Source organism: Vanessa tameamea, chromosome 2 (assembly GCF_037043105.1).
Source record: "Vanessa tameamea isolate UH-Manoa-2023 chromosome 2, ilVanTame1 primary haplotype, whole genome shotgun sequence".
Taxonomy (NCBI): Eukaryota; Metazoa; Arthropoda; class Insecta; order Lepidoptera; family Nymphalidae; genus Vanessa; species Vanessa tameamea.
Window position 1 is genome coordinate 2,865,618 of NC_087310.1, and position 20,677 is coordinate 2,886,294.

At 30.9% G+C, this 20,677-nt stretch overlaps 1 protein-coding gene across 1 annotated transcript in view; it reads left to right on the top strand.

Moving 5' to 3' along the window:
• The first annotated feature begins 208 nt into the window (after nt 1-208).
• The window catches only part of LOC113398921 (lachesin-like), a 66,316-nt gene continuing 45,847 nt past the window's right edge, over nt 209-20,677 (top strand). Inside the window, exon 1 of the mRNA XM_026637865.2 lies at nt 209-320. Within this exon, the coding sequence (XP_026493650.1) occupies nt 260-320 (61 nt within the window). The 5' untranslated portion in view covers nt 209-259. The remainder of the gene's footprint in view (nt 321-20,677) is intronic.

Consider the following 20,677-nt stretch of genomic DNA (forward strand, 5'->3'; position numbering starts at 1 on the left):
TGATTCTGGTTAAAATTCGAATAAAATGAAATGTAAAAAATTGAATCGCATTAAATCAAAATACATATATGTATGACTCTATTTTTCTCATAAATCAAAAATATACTTTATCTGAATAGATTCTTAATTTGGAATCGTATTTTTACATTCTTAATCGAATATGTTTGTAATATATCTAAAATTATTGTATTTTGTTTCAGGAGCGTGTGTGAGTGACTGACTTTTGGCTCGATGCGCGCCCGGCGCCGTACGCGGGAGCATGCTTGTGCACCTGTTCGTGCTTAGCACCGCGCTTGCGGCGGCCACGAGCGGCAAACACGGTATGGACTATGGAACTATCAAAACATCTAGCTCACTTTTAACTATATAGTAATATTGTTCATAATATGTCTCTTTTATAATTCCACTTGTTTCATAGCTTATACGGCTGGTGATCTCCGTGGATACGTTTTCAGATCCTTAGGCAATCATTTTTTTTTTAATGTCATTCTCAATTTCTTATAAATACATAAATTAATTATAAGCGTTACACTGGCTTATGTATTGGTACAAAATCATAACTAATTTAAATAAAAAGTTGTCGCAAATTCAGAATGAACCGCCGTAAGAAATTCGACGAGATTATTATTGTTATTCTTCGAACAATTATTTACAATTAATACAATCATATTTTCTTAAACAAAGCTTGGTGGTGGTCCTCTTGTTCTCACGATATGTTATCAATTAAATTGGGACTATTTTACCTTTAATAATGATATTACATTCTACGAAATAATTACGGACTATGACTTCACAGAATCATGAAATACGGGTAAAAAGTTTACGGTGGTTGTATTGATACGAGTATTACCGGCACGATTTCTAGAAAGTGCTATTAATATTTGTACAAACAAACATTACAAATATCTTGAAAAGCGACAGTCTATATTTTTATTCCTTCATATATATTTCCTAGATAAACTTGAGGACCTTTGTTATACATTGCACGAATATCCCTCTTGTCATGGACAAAGATCGTGTATTGGCTGCGTTACCACAAAGTAAAGGTTGAGTGGAATAATACCGTAAAAGCAACTAAAATCCACCAGACGAGCCTTATACCTATTATTACCACAAAGTCACGTCGTCTTGTCCCGCAATGATTTAGTTATTGCATTGCAATTATCGATTACATAAAAATATCATGCAAAAATAAACCGAAGGTTCCCTCAAGGTTGTATCATTTAGTATATCGATGTTAAAAAAAAAAAATACTGCAAAATATTTAAGGAGTAAAAAGGTTATATACAAAAAACAGAGTACTTTGTATTTCTGTAACTATTACACTTTAAAATGTAAATCTTATAAACATTACATAATTATATCTTAATATGAAACTATCATTGTCACATGTTGCCGGTAGTATTCTGTAAGAAAAACTGGTAACTCACTGCAAAAAATAGTGCGATATGTCTGTAACTATTATAAAAAATATTGAATCTACCTATTAAATAGCATATCACTGTAAGTCGGTTGTCAATATTTCACAAATGAGGTACGGTAAGGGAGTTCTTACAGAGTGGACCAGAACCCACCAGGGCTCACTTCAATTGGAAATAAATATTATATATACATAAACATATTATTAGACACTTGTGCAATATAATATTTTCTGTATTTGTCTTGTCTTACGATTTAATTTCCTTGGCCAAAATTATATCAGAAGGTAGGTATATTACAATTTCATATTCTTATGCTTTACTGAGAATGAAATAAAATGATTTTGATCTCAAGTTCAGAATAATTGCAATAATCGGACGGTAAATTATTTAATATTTAAATAATTAATTATGAAACTAAAGTATATTAAAATTGATCCGCTTAAATTTTAAATATTGAAAATTTTACAATGTTTGGGTTAGGATTATCTCGGATGCATTAGAGCAACATTGGGTAAGTGGTTTTTAAAAATAAATTACATAATTTTACAACGATTATAACACTTATTTAAGAGAAGTTGTCACAATTATTGCAATGACTGTTAATTTATTTAAGATCAATAATTTTTCATCCCTTTTAAAATTTGAAGTTGATACACGACGAACATCCATAGAAACGTTCATCCGTTACATATATATGTTGGGTAATAATTTTGTTAAAACGATTTGTTTAGGGAACATAAATACTGATTCCCATATTTCTATCATAAAAAATGGAGAACATCCCTTTAAACTTTCACCCCTTTTGGGTAGTGAATTTTCAACAACGCTGTAACAGATTTATTTTATTTATAAACAGAAGCTGATTTCCACGTTTCTGACAAAAAAATCACAAATTAAATACTTCCATCCGCAATACAACCCTCTTAGGAAATTTATTTTGAAAAATCCTTCTTAAGTGCTCAACGACGTTCCATGATAAATAGTTTAACAGGATGAATTCGGAAAAAAATAGACCATGCGTAGTATGTCGTTCAGTCATTTAAAATTTTTATTAAGTAGATAGTTTTAATGTATGAACCATTGGGCTTTGAAATTCTACCGCCAAACAGCAGTACTCAGTATAATTGTTATGTTCCCGTTTGAAGGGTGAGTAAGCTAATCTAACTACAGGCACAAGGGACACACATCTTAGATCCCATGGTTATTTGGTGCATTGGTGATGTAAGGAATGGTATTATATTAATATTACTACCATCATCAATGTCTCGGAGCAATGGTGACCATTTACCAATGTATATGATTCATTCGAGACATACAAGTGTCTTTCATCTCTGGACATGAGATAAATTATTATAAACACAAACTAATTCCTTGTAATAATGTAAACTCGGTCGTTTTTGTCCGACATAAACCCGTAGTTTTCAGTGAAGAGTATCGTGTTTCAGGTATATTAAATAATTAGTCTGAAACACTAAAACGGTACTTTTGTAAAATTATGTTTAAATTAATAACTTTAAACCATATATTATATGGCCGAGATGGCCCAGTGGTTAGAACGCGTGCATCTTAACCGATGATTTCGGGTTCAAACCCAGGCAGGCACCACTGAATTTTCATGTGCTTAATTTGTGTTTATAATTCATCTCATGCTCAGCGGTGAAGGAAAACATCGTGAGGAAACCTGCATGTGTCTAATTTCAACGAAATTCTGCCACACGTGTTTTCAAACCAACCCGCATTGGAGCAGCGAGGTGGAATATTCTCCAAACCTTCTCCTCAAATGGAGAGGAGGCCTTAGCGCAGCAGTGGGAAATTTACAGGTTGCTAATGTAAATATTGCAGAATACAGTACAGCTTTAGGTTATTGCATCTGGTAAACAGTCATCGATCAAGTTGTTCCTCATTAGCCATTAATTATTGACTAATATGAACAATAATTACGGGGTAGTTTAAGGTATACCAATCATTTCGTTTGTAGAAACGCGGACCGTATAATTAGTAGTCGCAGTGTCGTTGTTTTAGCTTGAAATTCCAGCATGACTATGAATTTGAGTTCGTGAATTGAACTTTAAATTAGCTCGGTTAAAAATATAACTACGACTATACATATATGACTTTACTAAATAATTCCATATTCAAAATATTTATTATTTTATAATACAATATCGAAAAAATCTTCGTATGTAGTTTCTAATGAGTATGGTTTATTCACGTATTCTTTTAAATCAAGTGTCCTCGGATTACAGATGACATGAATATATAAATACAATAGTTTATTTATTTGGCGTTCTAGTAATGATGAGTTGGTGGTACCAACCTTACCGCTGGTACCGATACTGGAATGCTATGAAGTCGCATCATATGTCATTATGCTGCAGTGAACTTACTCGAATTTTATTAGTGATTTTTTGACATTTCAACGTGACATTCGATCGTGTTCTTTGTGTTTACATAGTCGCTCTGTTGCACAAAGACCTACTATGATCCTCGCAAACGGAACCTAAAAAATGTCTTCCATTTAAAACGACTTGTTGCTATTAAGGTGACAATTGAAGGGAATAAAAAGGGCACCTAAAATAAATTCTATCGAAATAGTTTTTTAATAGGAAAGTGTTTTAGTTCCTAGTAGGTTGTGTATAAGAAATATTTTTATACACAACATACTTTAGTCATAAGTAAAAAATATCACGAATAGTCTATTAAAACTAGTCCAAGGATGCGTAACCTTGAACTTCAATATCGACAACGTTACACTGACAAAAATAAATTGTTAGACGAAAGCCTTCATCGTCCGTCCTACATTTACAAAACTAAATGCAAAATTATGTGACATTAGTACAACAATTGTTGTACAACAATGACACTGATTGCACTGGAGCTCTGTAATTGAAGCAAACATGTATAATTATGTTGTGTTAATATTATGCTCAGGTTACTGCGATGATTTGTCGCCTGCAATTGTAGGTGCTATGAATACATTTTACAACTATTATTCGCAAACGGGAATTTTGAAATGAGATCGTTTTCAATATTATTTATTTTGTGTATGCTAGCTGTACTAAAATGGACCAAATCGGTTTTTTTTTACTAACCGTACTTTATGTTTCTTATGTTAGTGAGCTTTATAACATAAATATATAAATAGAAACCAAGAAATAATTATGGCAACAAATTTCTTGAAAGGTAAATAATAAATGTCGAGAGAATCGAAATGGTCCCATGCGTCCAATATCATTATTGGTTGATGGGTAAGAAGGCTATCAGTAGAATTCCATTCCACAAACATCTAGTTTTATGTATTTGTATCCGTTGGAATTTAATGATATCAAAGTTTCACTCGACACAACGAATATAATAAACTTTTACCAGATTTTCTTGAGTGTATTTCCGTAATAGGAAAACCGAGTCGATAATATGTAAAACATTGACAAGTTTAGAATATTAAATGAACTTAAAGATGTTAATTTAAGTTGGAATGTTTGTGAAGTTCTTGATGGAAATGAATTAAGTTTTTTTTTAAATACTTTATGTAGACTGTAATTTTCTTTTACTTAAATTAGGTTTTTTATTGCGTCTCTTTTAAAGTAAATTTTGTGTACCAAATAATAATTAGATCACAAAATTTCCTACTTAGAGGTACATATAAAAACTATTTATTGCTTGTAGCTTCGGTAGATCAAATAATCATATTGAGCACCAAAAAAAAGACCTCTTTTCGTAAAAACCCAAAAAATCCTCGTAAAGTTAATGTCGGTAAAGTGAATTTCTACTTGAACTAGTATGGATTACGTCATAGTATATATTCATTCCATAATGTTTATTGGCACTGGATATATGTTGAAATGAAATTAATAACTGTGGTGCTGTTCTGTAAGAACACACTTCCCATCTCACTTGTGTTAAAATCGCTTTACATTGATAACGTTGTAAACACAAATGGCAGAATTTCATTTTATTTGGACACATGCATGTTTCCTCACAATGTTTTCTTTCGCCGCCGTCCACAAAATTAATTATTACACAAATTAAACAATGCATCAACCGAGCTGAGATTTCAATGCATGTTTTATTTTAAATGTATTATTATTTACTAATATCTCACAAGTAAAATGTCGTATATCGCCTTACGGTGATACGCCAATCTGATTCATATGCCCTTAAAATTAATGATTAGTTAATTTGTTTTATGCACTGTTTTTTTTTAATATTCATTCTTTTTTTCATTAATATAATAAATTATTTTACTTCTTTTGTGTGTTCGGTATGAGACTTTATATAATATACGTATAATAGTATTTTCATATACTTTAAATATAAATATATATACATAAGCCTGAGTCACTTTTGAATATTATGAGTAATGATTGTATATAAAACAATCAACAGCTTCTGTTAGGCTGACTTGTTATCAACCATAACCCAACTCTTTTGTGACAAATCTTCGTGACTGATACATTTTATGTAAGAATAAGAATTCTTAGCCGATTAAGATAGGTTATTCTACTTTATCATTCAAATTCTTGGTATGGGGTTAACATGCATGATACGAGGCGTGGTTCCATTTAAAATAGAACCTCTGAATAATTTTTTTTTTTATTTCAATTTTAAATTGGTAGGCAGGCTAGCAAATGGGACACGACGCGGTTAATTGTCATTTCTTAGATCATCAATGCAAACCAGCCGTAGAAAATAAAACGCAATTTCCCTTAAGGTAATTAGTGTTACTAATCTATTCAGAATACAATAATACTAATTATTGCTATTGCTATTGGTACTAAAATATGTGATTAGTAAGAGTACCTACTCAGACGGCAAGTCCGTCTGAGTAGGTACTAAACCTACCCACAAAGATGCAAAACCTACCCACAAAGAACTTCTTTATCTCAATTTACTTTACGTAGCTACGCATAAATATAATAAAATAATAATAATAATAAATAATTTTCAAACGAATTCGCAAATTAACCTTAAGATAAAATTTACAATTTAATTTATAAACTTTCGAATTCATTCATGCAAATTAAATGAATATAAAACTTAGACAAAACTAAAATTAAGTTTATCAAAGTAAACTCTTTGAAGCAGTTGACTTATATTATAAGTAACCGAATTATGAACCTATCACTGGTTGTGAATAATGATTATTTGAAGAAGAACCGGTAAGACTGAGTCTTAACGAATCGTCTCAGAAAAATCGTTTTACTTACATAATTACCATTGATATACCGAGAAGCAATAATTAATACATCAATCGGTAATTAATACTAAAAGTACTCGGGTACTAAAACACTTTCTCTAATATTATTTTTTGTCGAATGTAGTACTCTATCTAACTAAGCAGATCAAGCGAAAACCAGTACCTTATAACTTGGGTACATATTTACGCAGATTTTAATCGTGAAAAGAGTTATACGAGAATTTATACGTGATTAACGCTATTGATTTCAAAATGTTGATCAAAACTCGAAAGTCAATCAAATTTGCCCAAACATTACATACACGGAACAAATTCTCTAACATGAAGTTAAACAATGTGTAATCAAGCCTGCAGTTACAACAAACATAATAACAATAATTAATTACATAGAATTTAATTTATACACTCTGTATGAAAAATTAACAAATACAATATTTCTAGTAGGCTCCTAGATAAAGGGGTTAATGTTACGCTACTGTAATAATAAATGAGTATTCCCATTTATTATTATATTAGTGTTGCTCTTGTAATGCCTAACTGGAAAAAATACTAAACCAAAATAAATACAACTTCTACCAGAAGAAGCAGCGTGTTCCGGAGGAGGTTTTAGTAAATAATATTATTATAATGTACTTGGTGGTAGGGTTATGTGCAAGCCCGTCTGGATATGTTACCACACACTCATCGTATCGCCAAGCAGAAATACTCATTAGTACTTACCTGTTGTTGTGTTCCAGTTTGAAGGGTAAGCAAGTCAGTGTAACTACAGCCAAAGGGACGTAACATTTTGTTCCCAAGGGTGACGCATTGGTGATGTAAGGAATGGTTAATAATTCTTCAATGTTTACGGTCAATGAGCTCATTTGCCTGTGCGTCTATAAATATCATGTTCTCGTGTTCTATATTAATTAAACAATTACTTATTAATGACAGACAAAGTCAGTAGCAAGAGCAACTCTATTAATTTCCTCTTATGTAACTATCTATAGTTACATAAGAGACGGTATATTTTGTTTTAATTAAACTGCGGTTTCAAAGACAGCATTTGCCTCCCCGGAGACAGCCTCGCACTTGCCTTGACATAACTAACTCTAATAATACTTTAATATAACTTAAAATCGAATATTTAACGTTCATCGTAGAATGAAGTTAGACAGCCAAAAGTTTACACTTTAAGTTAAACATTTAAGCATTTATTGCTCCCCTATAATAAACTTGGATGTTTCATCCTGAAATATCTTTAGCGCAGCCGCTGTTGTTTGCAAATAATAATATTAGTCTCGGTAAGTTAAAAAATTTTCGCGTTAAATTTGCATAAACCTTGCGGAGCCCTGTTCACATTTCTTTTTACTTTGGCTCATCCTTCAGCGGTCCCTCACTCGTTGCATTAAAAATTCCCAGTTTCTTGGTTCGTAAATTAATTTTATAGGTTACTCGAGCTTACTTTAAGGGCCAGTTTGTTATTTCAAATCACCGATGAAGCAGTTATATTTAACAAAGAATACATATTAAATGGACTGATGAATAAGTTAATTATTTTAACAATAACATTAACCCTTGAAAAACATATTTTCCTCGTAGGCTTCGTATTTCAAAGTGAGCCGAGTGGATAAAAAAATATCAAGACCTACACATTTGAATATGAAATATAAATATTGTAGATATACGAAATAATTTTGTTCTATTTTTACGGGCTTTATTTGAAGTGAATTTTGCAGTAAATGATTTCATCACATCTGCTGTATGACGAAGCCGTAGTCATATCGAAAGATATCGGTCATTCCTCAATAAACTAAATTTAAAAAATAATCTTAGACTTCAAATGACTATCTAAATAACATTTGTAATACATTACCCAGATATAACAGTGATTTATGGATATTTTTTTAAGCTACTAATTACCTGTATCAACTTCGTATGGCATAACAAAGATTTTGATCCGAGATATTTTTTAAACCAATGAGATATATTTAGTAATCGTGAAGCTATCTAGTCGCCTGTACTGTGCCAATGTGTAATTTATTTCAAATATGTTGTGATATTTCTTAAACCATGGGCTTAAATTGTTAAGAATAATTTTCAGTACTTCGTCAGCATGTTAAGCAATATCTCATTAAATATACAACATATTAAGAGTCCTCCTAAAAACAAAGAACGAAAATCATAGTCGTTTTTAAGTGAAATCTCAAAGAAAGAACACCAAAACACAAAATTGTCCTCTCAATATTATAAGTATGTTAATCAATTTTAATTAGTTTTATCATTTATTTAAAATAGTGTGAGTTTATTTTGGGTTTTGTATTATTCTAATTAACAGTAGTTTTAATCTGACCATCGATAAGTGAAAAACTAAAATATTTAATAAATGAATTCAAATAACACGTTGAATAAACATTTCCATATTAATTTATCGAATATGAAGGACGGTAGTGCGTCAAGCCAAGTTCACAGAAACATTTAAAAAAACTTTATTCTAGTAGGCTCTTACTAACATTCTAAAACCATCGTGCCATTGTAACATTTAGGTTAGGTATAAATTTTAGATACATAATTATAAATTATTATGATGCAACGTCAATCTAATGTTCCCACAGACACATTTCTGCTTGTGAGTTATCCATAAGAGATAGACATATACCATCGTCGACTTTATTGAAGACCTTTTTAAGGTGTACAATACTGCAGTACATTATTTTGATCTATCTCGTAGGGTTCAGCCAGTGTTTGCAATGTAAGCGCAAAAAATGTGTTTATTTAAGACATCACAATAGAAACCTCTAAAATGATAAGTGTTTCTTTACTATATTGTGGATGTATTATACATATAAAACTTCTCCTTGAATCAATCTATTTATTTAAAAAAACCGCATCAAAATCCGTAGTGTAATTTTAAAGATATATAATCTGACTGTATAATCGCTTTAAATTTTGTTTTTTTTTTTTGAAGATATCAGACTTTTACTAATAATAATATTAGGTAGTTGTTATGACTTTAAAATAAATAAAATAGTAATTCGGTTTGAAGAAAACCCTTTTTTATGAAAGTAAAGTAAGACGTAAGTTCAATACCATAAATATTTATGGTATTGAACTTACATACATATGGATACATATGTATAATAATTTTGCTTAAAAAAATAATAAAAAATAAGATGTTTGTTTGTAATAATTGACTTTATAGTAACTACCGATTCATTAAGTATTAGTACTCAGAAAACCAGCAAAAAATAACTCAAAAAAAAGCCATTACTCACAAATCAAAATACGATATTTGGCTCCTCCGTACTTCGTGTGCAAACACCAGCGAAACAAATAATAATACAGTCGAATTTATAGTAATATAAATCGCTCAAAAGATTCCTTTATACGTAAAGATATTTAGCATAACACGAGATTATACTATTTGTATAAAAAAATTGTAAAAAGACATAACTAACAACATAAAAGCGTTCACAATACAATGTTAGTAAAAGGTAAAAGAATACTATTGTATATAAGAATTTGCTACAAAAAGTACAGAATGCTGCCTTTGTGAACTTACAACTGGATCCCTTGAGGTTTATGTCTTTTCGGATCAGGCGGCTTACTGGAGGACGCGAGAAGAAACTCCTTCCTCTCATAAATATTTACTTTATGAAATAACGCGCCCCGAGCTCGGCTAAGTCTTACATACCGGCTGGAAGCAGGTGATAACTGCCAAATGACAAAAAACTGTTACATTCTCTTATATTTCTATTAAGAAAATACTTATACCGTAATCCCTTCAGGTTACGAAATGCTCTTAATCAACGATTTGAAAAGTGAATGTATCGAAGATATATTTGTTTGTATCGTATCAGATATCCAGGTCAGCACAACGACGATTTTTTCAGAAAAATTTAAGCGTACAAATTTAACGCAAAATGAAATAATAATACTATTTTCGTTTGAACAAAATTACTGTATAAATAATAGATAATGATGATCTTTTTCTCAACGAAAAAACGACTTTAAACCTCATTTCCCAAAAGTAAAATTTTGGAACTTCAGCGTGTGTATCGGTCAATTAATTTAAAATTTCAGACGGTTTCCTGAATAACGTTTAAGAAAAACGAACTGAATTCAGCTTGAGGAGCTAGTGGCTTAGAGAAGCGCGCTGTCCTAAAAATGAAAGACAAAAACGTCATAAATTAATAAAGGCTACAAAGACAACAAGAAGAGAAATAGCAGACGGACTTGTGAAATAAAATCGGTCAAGTGTGAAAAGAAAGATCACGTATGACTCAGTACATTTGACTAAAGTGATTAAGAAACGTTACATATAGTAACGTTGCACTCGAAGTATGACCTTGAGATTTTAGGCCAATGATATTTCTGTAAAAAGACTTAACGCATATTTTTTCGTATATTTACATAAAAGTAAAGTAATGGCCCATTGCTGGACCAATGCCTCCTCTCCCTTTTGAGGACAAGGTTTTGGAGCTTACTCCACCACGCTGCTCCAGTGCGAGTGAATGGATCACGTGGCATATTCTCATTCACTACATGCAGGTTTCTTTACTATGATTTTTTCCATCGCCGAGCACGAGATGAATACATAATTCCTTGTATTTAAAACAAGTATATTATGTGATAATTTTATTAAATTAGATGCAATGCAAAAACAAGTATTTACTCTCAACTAACAACTGCAATATAAAAAATAATTTTTTTTTTATTCAAGAATATTCGCAAAATATTAATAATGGACGTTGCTTATTATCAAAAATCATATTATGACACGAAGATTAAATGAAAGCATGTCGCATGAATTTCTATCAAATACTGAATTTGGTTTCATTATTTTGAATGAAAAAATGTAAATCAGTCAAGAAAAAATAATAGTTTATAAAATATAACACTACTACACACAAAATGCGCTATAAAAAGTAACAAAAATGAACAGGACTTTTTCATTTAGCATTCTTATCTACAATGAATAAACTATTCATTATTTATTAACTAATTTATTTATTTATTTATTCGAAACACTATCGGCATATTCACAAAAACAATGCAATCAACGGACCAAGGCAGTGTGATTCACCACTATAGGTATTTACAGCACTATTGAACACTATTGAATGACAATAAAAAATAATACAGTCTTAAATTATAATATTAAAAACTTTAACAAGTACAAACTTAGACAAAATATACAGTATATATATACGATAGTAAATAGACAACTTACATAATATACATTTAATTTAAAATATATAATGATAGATATACATAGAAATCTTTAATAATTTTAAACCAATTAATGTTATAATATTTTATGGTCATTTTTATAATTTTGGAAACATTTCCAAAATAAACCATTCCAATCAACGAAAACTGAGGTATGAAATTCCTTCGTACTTAATGTGCACTACACTAAACCTATAGTACATAAGCATCATTCGTTATTCGGACTTTTTTACCATTTGGCGGTAGAATAATGAGTGTATAGTATACGAGTTCAGATGGACTTTCACGTTGATAAATTGGGAATGGCAGTTGCTTTGATTATTCAGCCATAGCACCTCAGCTATAGCTTGTGTATGACTGTGATTACTAGTTCACTTGCACGTAACCACTAGTATAGCCTAACTAAAGTACTGGTATGAATTGGGTTTCAAGGACAAACTAAAACCTTTAAATGACGAGAAAACAAAACTTAATTTCGAATATATACATGGAACGAATGTTAATAAAAGAGAGACGTTACTCGCTAAAAGTGAATACCGGTCGATTGATGCGTTCGTGAGTTAACACCGTATTCATCGAATGCGCCATGAATAAGTGACGTGTGGAATATTCGTATTGGTTCACGCACAGGACGTATGGACAGCTACCAAAGCTGTCGAAAATGGTGCGCCTGTGAAAAGTTACATCCAATTACCAGAAATCGATGACGCGCGAACTCGCTCGCCCATGTGAATTTGACAACTGCTGTCATGATTTAAAATACAAATTAATAATACAAAATATTCGATAAATGCTTGGCATGTTTGGATAAATTGAATTAAACAATCGTGACTATTTTAAGTGATGTATCAGTGATATTAATGTTATACGCTTAAAATAGATTTATATTTCAAAATATTAGTATCGGTTGTCCTTGTATCGATAAAATTCGAAGCAACCGTCGAGATGAAACTTTGACAGTGGAGAAATAAAATATGTTTACAAACACTTATAGCACTATAATATGAAAACATTTTGTGTGCTGATAGAAAATGTCAGTCAATAAAAACTGAACTGGATTGTTCGCATACAAGCGCATTATCAATCTGGCATCTGCCATCGAAAATTTGTGACTACAGTGCATCATTTACCTGCCGGTGCAAGAATTATGTTCTAATAAATCTAAAGTCCAAGTCCAGTGGCGACAAAGAGTCCAGAAATTGGTATTTAACATCAAGATTGAAGGAATTTATTTAAGTAGCCCAAGTACTTAAACAATACTACCTTAAACTGTTACTACAGATCAAGAATTGTGAACAAATTATTTTTTATCACAATAAAGCACCAGCACAAAATAAGCCTATTTTTGTGTCTAGCGCCATCAGATTTTAACCTATTCCCTAACATATTCGCCTGCATAATGCCTGTATAGAAGGAATCTTAGCGGTACAGCACTCATATATCAGTGCTTCATTGACATAAAACTGAAATTATATTTTTAAGGTCTTAATATTATTAAAATAAAATTTTATTTTTGAATTAATTTAAAATTATTACGAGGCAATTATATTTGATATTTGATACCTCAGAATTCCAACTTTTATGAACTGATTTGGAATTATTTTGATCTTTCAGTTTATTTCCCATTTAACTTTATAGAGAAAAATTGGAGTGTTTTGTTTAATTATTTTATTTCAAGCTGTTATATATTGTTATTTATGGTCAAGTTCTTAATTAAATGTTCTCATTAAAAAGTATGTCTTTAAAATGAAACTAATACTACAACAATATAAAGTTATATATACTAATATTATTAATGCGAATGTAACTCTGCTTTTACCTCTTTACGCCTAAACCGATTTAGATGAAATTTTGCGTGAAACTAGTTCCAGTCCCGAGGAAGGACATTGCTACGCCTTTTTTTAATTCACGGTGGGTTAAATAGTTTGGTAATGGTACGGTAGTGTGCCATAGGTCATTTTTTTTTAATTTTGCGCGAGTAATGCCGCAGGTTTAGCGATTACAAAGTAATTTGTATTAATATTAACCATTAGCCATTGATATTATCCAAAAATACGCCTAAGCATAAGCAATTATCATTGTACCCAATGTCACAACAACGCATATAACTTGAAAAGTAGATTTTATCTTATGAAACAATTTTCTTAAAAGTTTCATTCGTCGTAAAAATACGCACTGGAAAGTTAATTAAGCGACGAAGAACTCATCTTGAAGTCTCTATTCACTTGTTTTTATTGATATTTTTATTACCTTAAGGACTTATGTGAGAATTTTATAAAATTAATTTAATTAAACATGAATTGCGTACTGCTAACATCTTTAAGTGTAATTACTGTTGTAACTAATTAAATATTAAATAGAATTGCCAAAATTATTTCAAAATATCAATTCAGACAAACAATTTTTGTAAAAGTCTAGCGTTACCTTTATTTCGTAATTCGATAATTTTGTTGTATTAAATAAATACATAGATAATGTAATTTAATTCTTGAAAAAATGTAACCACTAAAAAGTAAACACTACCACGGTTATCTAGGTAAGAAGTGATTATTTTCTTCTATATTTCGAAACGGTAACTTTAAATTTTAATTAGTCTTGTAAACTACGATTGAAAAGTGCCCGTAAGAGCGTCCTTAAATGAAGTATATTATCATTTTGAATTCTTTACTAAGGAACTGACAAGAAACTCATTAGTAGTTTTTTTTAACTAATTAAAATAAAACTATTTTTACAAATTACATTCTACTAGTTAAATTCTACAAGACAACTCACAGATACTACATTTGTACTTGTATGCAGGTTGCATTTTACCAATGAGGTTTTTATTAATAAAACATTGAATGTTCAAGTATGGACAGCGTAAATTTAGTTAATAATTATTGAACATATTTTTTTAATATAGCAAAACTCATAATACTAAATGAATTGAATCTTTTAACATTAGAACGGTCACAAGAAAAGATATAGCCCGCATATTTTCGTTGTTAGTATTGCTTTGTAAAACGATAACCCGAGGCATCTCTGAAACAATCAGCTTCCTAGAGATAAACTTGTCATTCAATACAGGAACTGAAAATGTTCTTTTTCTTTGGCACATTTTTGTAAATTTTTTTTTTATCAAACTGTTCTCGTTCAAAATCAGGGTTTCTACAAAAGTGCTCGGATATACTGGGAGCTTTCAAACAGGATTTTTAGCACACGAATCGAAAAATCTATTCTATTTATTCTAACGATTCCAACGAGCAATGAATTGTATAAAATATTGGGAATAAATAAGTATGTTGATTACGTCTATATAAGTTGCTTTTTTGTTATTTATAAACATATATTTCGTTAAATATAAGGATGATAAAATGTAACAATGAACGAACTTGAAAATGGAATATTTGAGGAGCTGAACAAAATCGAAGGTTGCGTCGTCATTGTCTTCCTTAGGGTAAGCAACGTTGGCGAAATTCACGGCTGTATTACAAAGACATGTGAACGTAAACATAATTATATTTAATTACATCTACACACACGCACATGTGAGATTAAGTTTATTTACATAGCTTACATTTTTCGACAGTTATGTATGACAGGTGCCAATAAACAGAAAAATTTTCACGGCGTAAAATGTAATATAACTCAAAGAGCATACATCTCACGGGGACAATCCAAGCGTTCCTTAAAATACTTGCCTTGTTTTAATTTGACATTCAAGCCGCGACGTAACGGATGAATAGAAAATTAACTTTAAGAAGTTTCAATGATACCGTCCCAGTGGATCTTTGCACATTTTTTACGATTCAATTTCTTATTTATTTCATCAAAGAATTTTCAGCTGCGAACACAACTACTTATTTCATTGCCCTTAATTGATCTAAAACTGGCTAAAATAATCCTCCCTTGTTAAGAAGGCTTTGAGAATGGGGCAAAGTTTATACAACAATATTACACAGATATGGCCACATGAATCTTTATTGACCATTGCGAGTTCGAGCCCCACTAAATTTTTATTTTTGTTTATAATTCATCTCTCGATAGACGGTATGATGACGGAATGAATGAACAGCAAGTTTTGAATGAAAATCTATTACAAGTGTGACCAAACCGCGTTCGAGCAGCCTGGCTGAATAAACTCCAAACCTTGTCTTCAAGGGGAGAAGAGGCCTAACAAAAGCATAACAGTAGAACTTTTACAGTATGTCAGTGATGATTTTCATTCAACCCTGACTAGAGATAAAAGTATTCATAACACAAATTTAACACGTATAAAATTCAATAGTAGTACAGTTATGTACTCGGCCTTTATATACTATTAGTCAGTAGAGTTTTAATCAGTGCTCTTAAATTAAGATCAACGTTTTTATCTTTAATGTACAAAGCTTCGATTTAATCCTAATTCGAAATATGATTTAATCAAAATACAAATAGTACGCTTTGTTACGCTAACTTAGTGTTCTTCTATTAGTAAAATCAAACAATTTTGTCGGATGAGTGATTCTGTCATAGCCGATGTGAAATTTTCATTTAATCCTGTATTCCTCGGAGAGTAATGTAAACCGTTTTGGTTATTAACGTATTTTCATTATAATTGTCAATTAATTAAAGTTATTTTGATTTCATATAAATAAACGAAAATTCGTACAGCGTGTTGTATTAATATTATAATTTAAATTGAACGAAGAAAAAGTCAAATATCGTACATCAAAATCAACAACAAAAATCATAAAGTAATAAAGTGAATGAAATATTTAATTTGTATTTACATTTGTGGTCACTGTTTTATTTCCGTCAGTGTTGTAGGAAGCAGCTCAACTGGTGTAATATCAGTGGTGACCACTTACCACCATAGACAGCCATAGACATCAAAAACCCTTTATCATTTTTGCACCTCTGACAATTTGTATTATTAGTTGAATAAATAAGTATTTAAATAACTTTTGCATATATGATATTACTTGAGATTTTAAAGTCTATTTTGAGATTTTAAATTATTTTAAATGTTTCAATGTTTCCATAATTCCTAACTCACGATATAGAAGCGACAGGAAGTACATATAATGTTTTATATTATATTATGTTATTAATTAAACTTATATTTTTCGAGCTAACTATTTATTAATGCGGCGAATTAAGCCCCTAATTATATCAATAACGGATTAAAAACGAATTATATTGAAATAAATTTAATTTATCAATATATCTGTACCTACCAATAAATAAAGATAACAATGTACGTAAAACTTATACGACAAGATGCAATCCTCTTCTGGGGAGGTTTTAGTGTATAATTATATTAAATATGTATCTGTAGTTTGCAGTTTACTTGATTGTAGGGTATTGATGAAGCCCGTCTGGGTAGGTTCCAATTACTCATAATAATATATTCCATCGCCAAGCAGCAAAACTTAGCATTGCTCTGTTCCGATGTAAGGGATGTGTGAGCCAGTGTAACATTTTGATTCCCAGTGTAAGTGGCACATAGGTAGTATGGAGAATGATTAATATTTTTTACAATTCCAATGTATATAGGCAGTGGCGACCACTTACCATCATGTGGTACATTTGCTAGTACATATGATAAACGTAAATATCACGTTCTTTTCTTATCTACTCGCAGTTGCCCGCCGCTTTGCTCGCGTGGAAGTTTAATATATTTACAGATTAACTTAAAATATTACGTTAATTTAAGACCTCTTTATATACTACATCGGTGTGTATTTCACCTCTTAGGGTAGAATATACAGAAACCCTTACATAAGTATCCAAAAAATAGTTTCATGTTTCAAACTTAAAAATTGACGGAATTCCATTCAAACTTTCAACCCTTATTTCACCTCCTTAGAGATAGAATTTTCAAAATCCCTTCCTTGGTGGGTGACTACTAAATAAAAAAAATCCTACTCATCAAATTTCATGGTTCTAACTTTAATAGTTTTCGCTCGGCGATGAAGAGAGCCGAGATGGCCCAGTCTTAACCGATGATTGCGGGTTCAAACCCATGCAAGCACCACTGAACTTGCATGTGCTTAATTTGTATTTATAATTCATCTCGTGCTCGGCGGTGAAGGAAAACATCCTGAGGAAACCTGCATATCTCTAATTTCAACAAAATTCTGCCACATATGTATCCACCAACCCGCATATAAACAGCGTGGTGGAATATGCTGCAAACCTTCTCCTCAAAAAGCCAGCCCAGCAGTAGGACATTTACAGGCTGTTATTGATGATGAATCAGTCAGTCAGGGCATGTTATTTAATAAGTATAGATAACTAAATAGGATCGGGAAAATGTAAAACTAATTTGATGAAAATTTTACGCTTGGAGCGTTATAATTTGTAAATTTGAGCAGCAAATGAGTAAAAATTTGACGTCGCAACTCTTGGGTCCTCCGTCTCAATTTAATGGAGAACCGCAGCCATTTACATTTATTACCGCTTCACCGCAGAACGCCTTGTTTAATCTTAGTGAAAATAAAATTTACGATCAGGTCTGTCAAGTTGAGAACAATTACGGTTCAAATGTATGTCATCATCTCCTACCCTTTTGTGGTTAATAAGAGAAATTTATTGCCGTGAAAATCGGCAATCAAACCTTGGGATATTGTTTTAATAATATTGAATGAGCGATGTGTCTCTTCTTGTAAGTGAATTTATAAGAACACATATTTTATTGATTATCGTCTAAGAGAGAACACTAACTCGGTCGTAGACTCTTTGCGTGTTTTTTATTTCAATAAAAAAAAACCATCTTGGTGGTAGGGCTATGTAAGCCCGATTGGGTAGGGACTACCACAAAGCAGTACTCAGTATTATTCCGATTTGAAAGGTGAGCGAACCAGTGTAAGGGACCTCAGGCAAGAGGGACATAACATCTTAGTTCCCAAGGTTGGTGGCGCATTGGTGATGTAAGGAATTGTTTAAATTTTTCTTACAGCGCCATTGTTTATGGGCGACGGTTACCAGATGGCCCATTTGGTCGTCCACCTAACTAATTCATAAAAAAAACCCTTTTTTTGTGTACAATCAAGATATTTATTAATATTATTAAAACATATGTATGTGTGCTGTTATTATGCATATCGTTTTTGTTTGAGTGTGAGTGATATAAAATAATCACATATTAAGATTGAAATAATCGTCATTATACATTTTTTTTTAGTTAGTATGAATAGCTCGTTCACTTTTGATAAAATTGTATGGAAGTGTATAATTAAAACTATTTCTGGATAAAATCCACGTCTGAATACGAAATACGTGTTAATTTTGTATGCAAGCAAGAAGTATCTTTTACGTACGGAATACTGATTATTCGTTACAGTTTTTTACATGATAAAGTGAGCATTTTATATTTCTTTCTCAAATCAACCGCCATATTGTTTTATAATTTTCCAATAATGACTACTCGAATTGATTGTGTACAGAGTAAAAGTTATACAACAATTAATATAATAAACATTTCTATCGTCGTATCTTTAAGAGGAAAACTAAGATTATTTAATTAAAGTCGTAAATGCAATTTTGAATCGTAATGTTACAATATTAAATACAATGTAAAGCTACCTCGGTTCGGTTCGGAATGTAGATATAGAAAAAAAAAAAAAAACAGTAGCCGTTTGAGGCAGACGAGGAAACTATGGCAGATGGTAAATGGTCACTGTTACCCATGACCATCAGTCAGCAATACCTGAAGCAAATTCAAACCAAAGCCTTTCAAAAATACTCTTTTTGAGCCTCACTTGAAAAAGGGAATTTTGTTGGGTGATTAACAATGAGAAGAGATCCTCAAATATAAATTTAAAGTACTAGAAATAAACGACCTTGGAAATGCATGGTACAGGACGTAATAGTTTCAGGTAACGTGTGCTATTTACGAATTGAGTAAAACTTGTTTCGGCCAATCCGTTAATAATAATACATTAAGCCTTCATTATGTTATTATCATATAATTATGATATTATCATAATGTATAGCATTGTACCACCTACATATTATATTATATTATTATTATTAAAGGAATTGAACTATGTAATGTCAGAGTATAACGTGTCAAAAGATTATGAATAATAAAAAAAAATATTAAAAAAAAAAAAAAAAATTACGAATAAGATCCGTTCGTGATGTTAACTGTAGTTCTTGATTGAAAAAAATATGGTTTTTTTTAATTAAGAATGAAGAAAATCTTTTAATCACTACTTGGCGATTTAACAATTACAACAATAGCTTTAAAATCTAATTATAATCAATTAAATAACATTTTAACTCAAGTATGTCGTGTGTACGAAATTCATCAGTCAATTTTTAAATTAATTTCATTCAAACTAATTTATTAAGAGTTGAATATACAGCGACTTTTATCTACTAAAAATTTTTAATAAATAAACGTTACATTCAATGATTGGACTTAAATATTTGTTTTTTTACATTTAAGAAGTCTTTAATCAAGAAATGTAATCACAAAAATCTGAAGAGATCCAATCAATTAAGGCACTCTGACTAAAAACAAATACTACTAAGTCTATGTAAAGTGGAACGGTTTTAAGTGGGGTGATCTACAGAGGCCATTTCAAATAGGAAGAAAAAACGTTTTTTGCAAATAAAACGTGGGGGGGAGTAGGGTTTATTAATAATCTTTATGAGGTACAAATCGGCCGTTATGTAAATCGAATCTCTTCCAAATTTAAATCGCTTTCATAAGCCAATTTTCTACAAATAAAACAACGATGTTCTCTCTTGATTGATAGGGATATATTTTACCTTTTAAGTTTGTTTTAATTGAAATATTATTTGTAGAAGAATAACAGCCTGTATATCCGTATAATCTGTAAGGTTATCTGTTTACGTCAAAGATTACGTAATATTT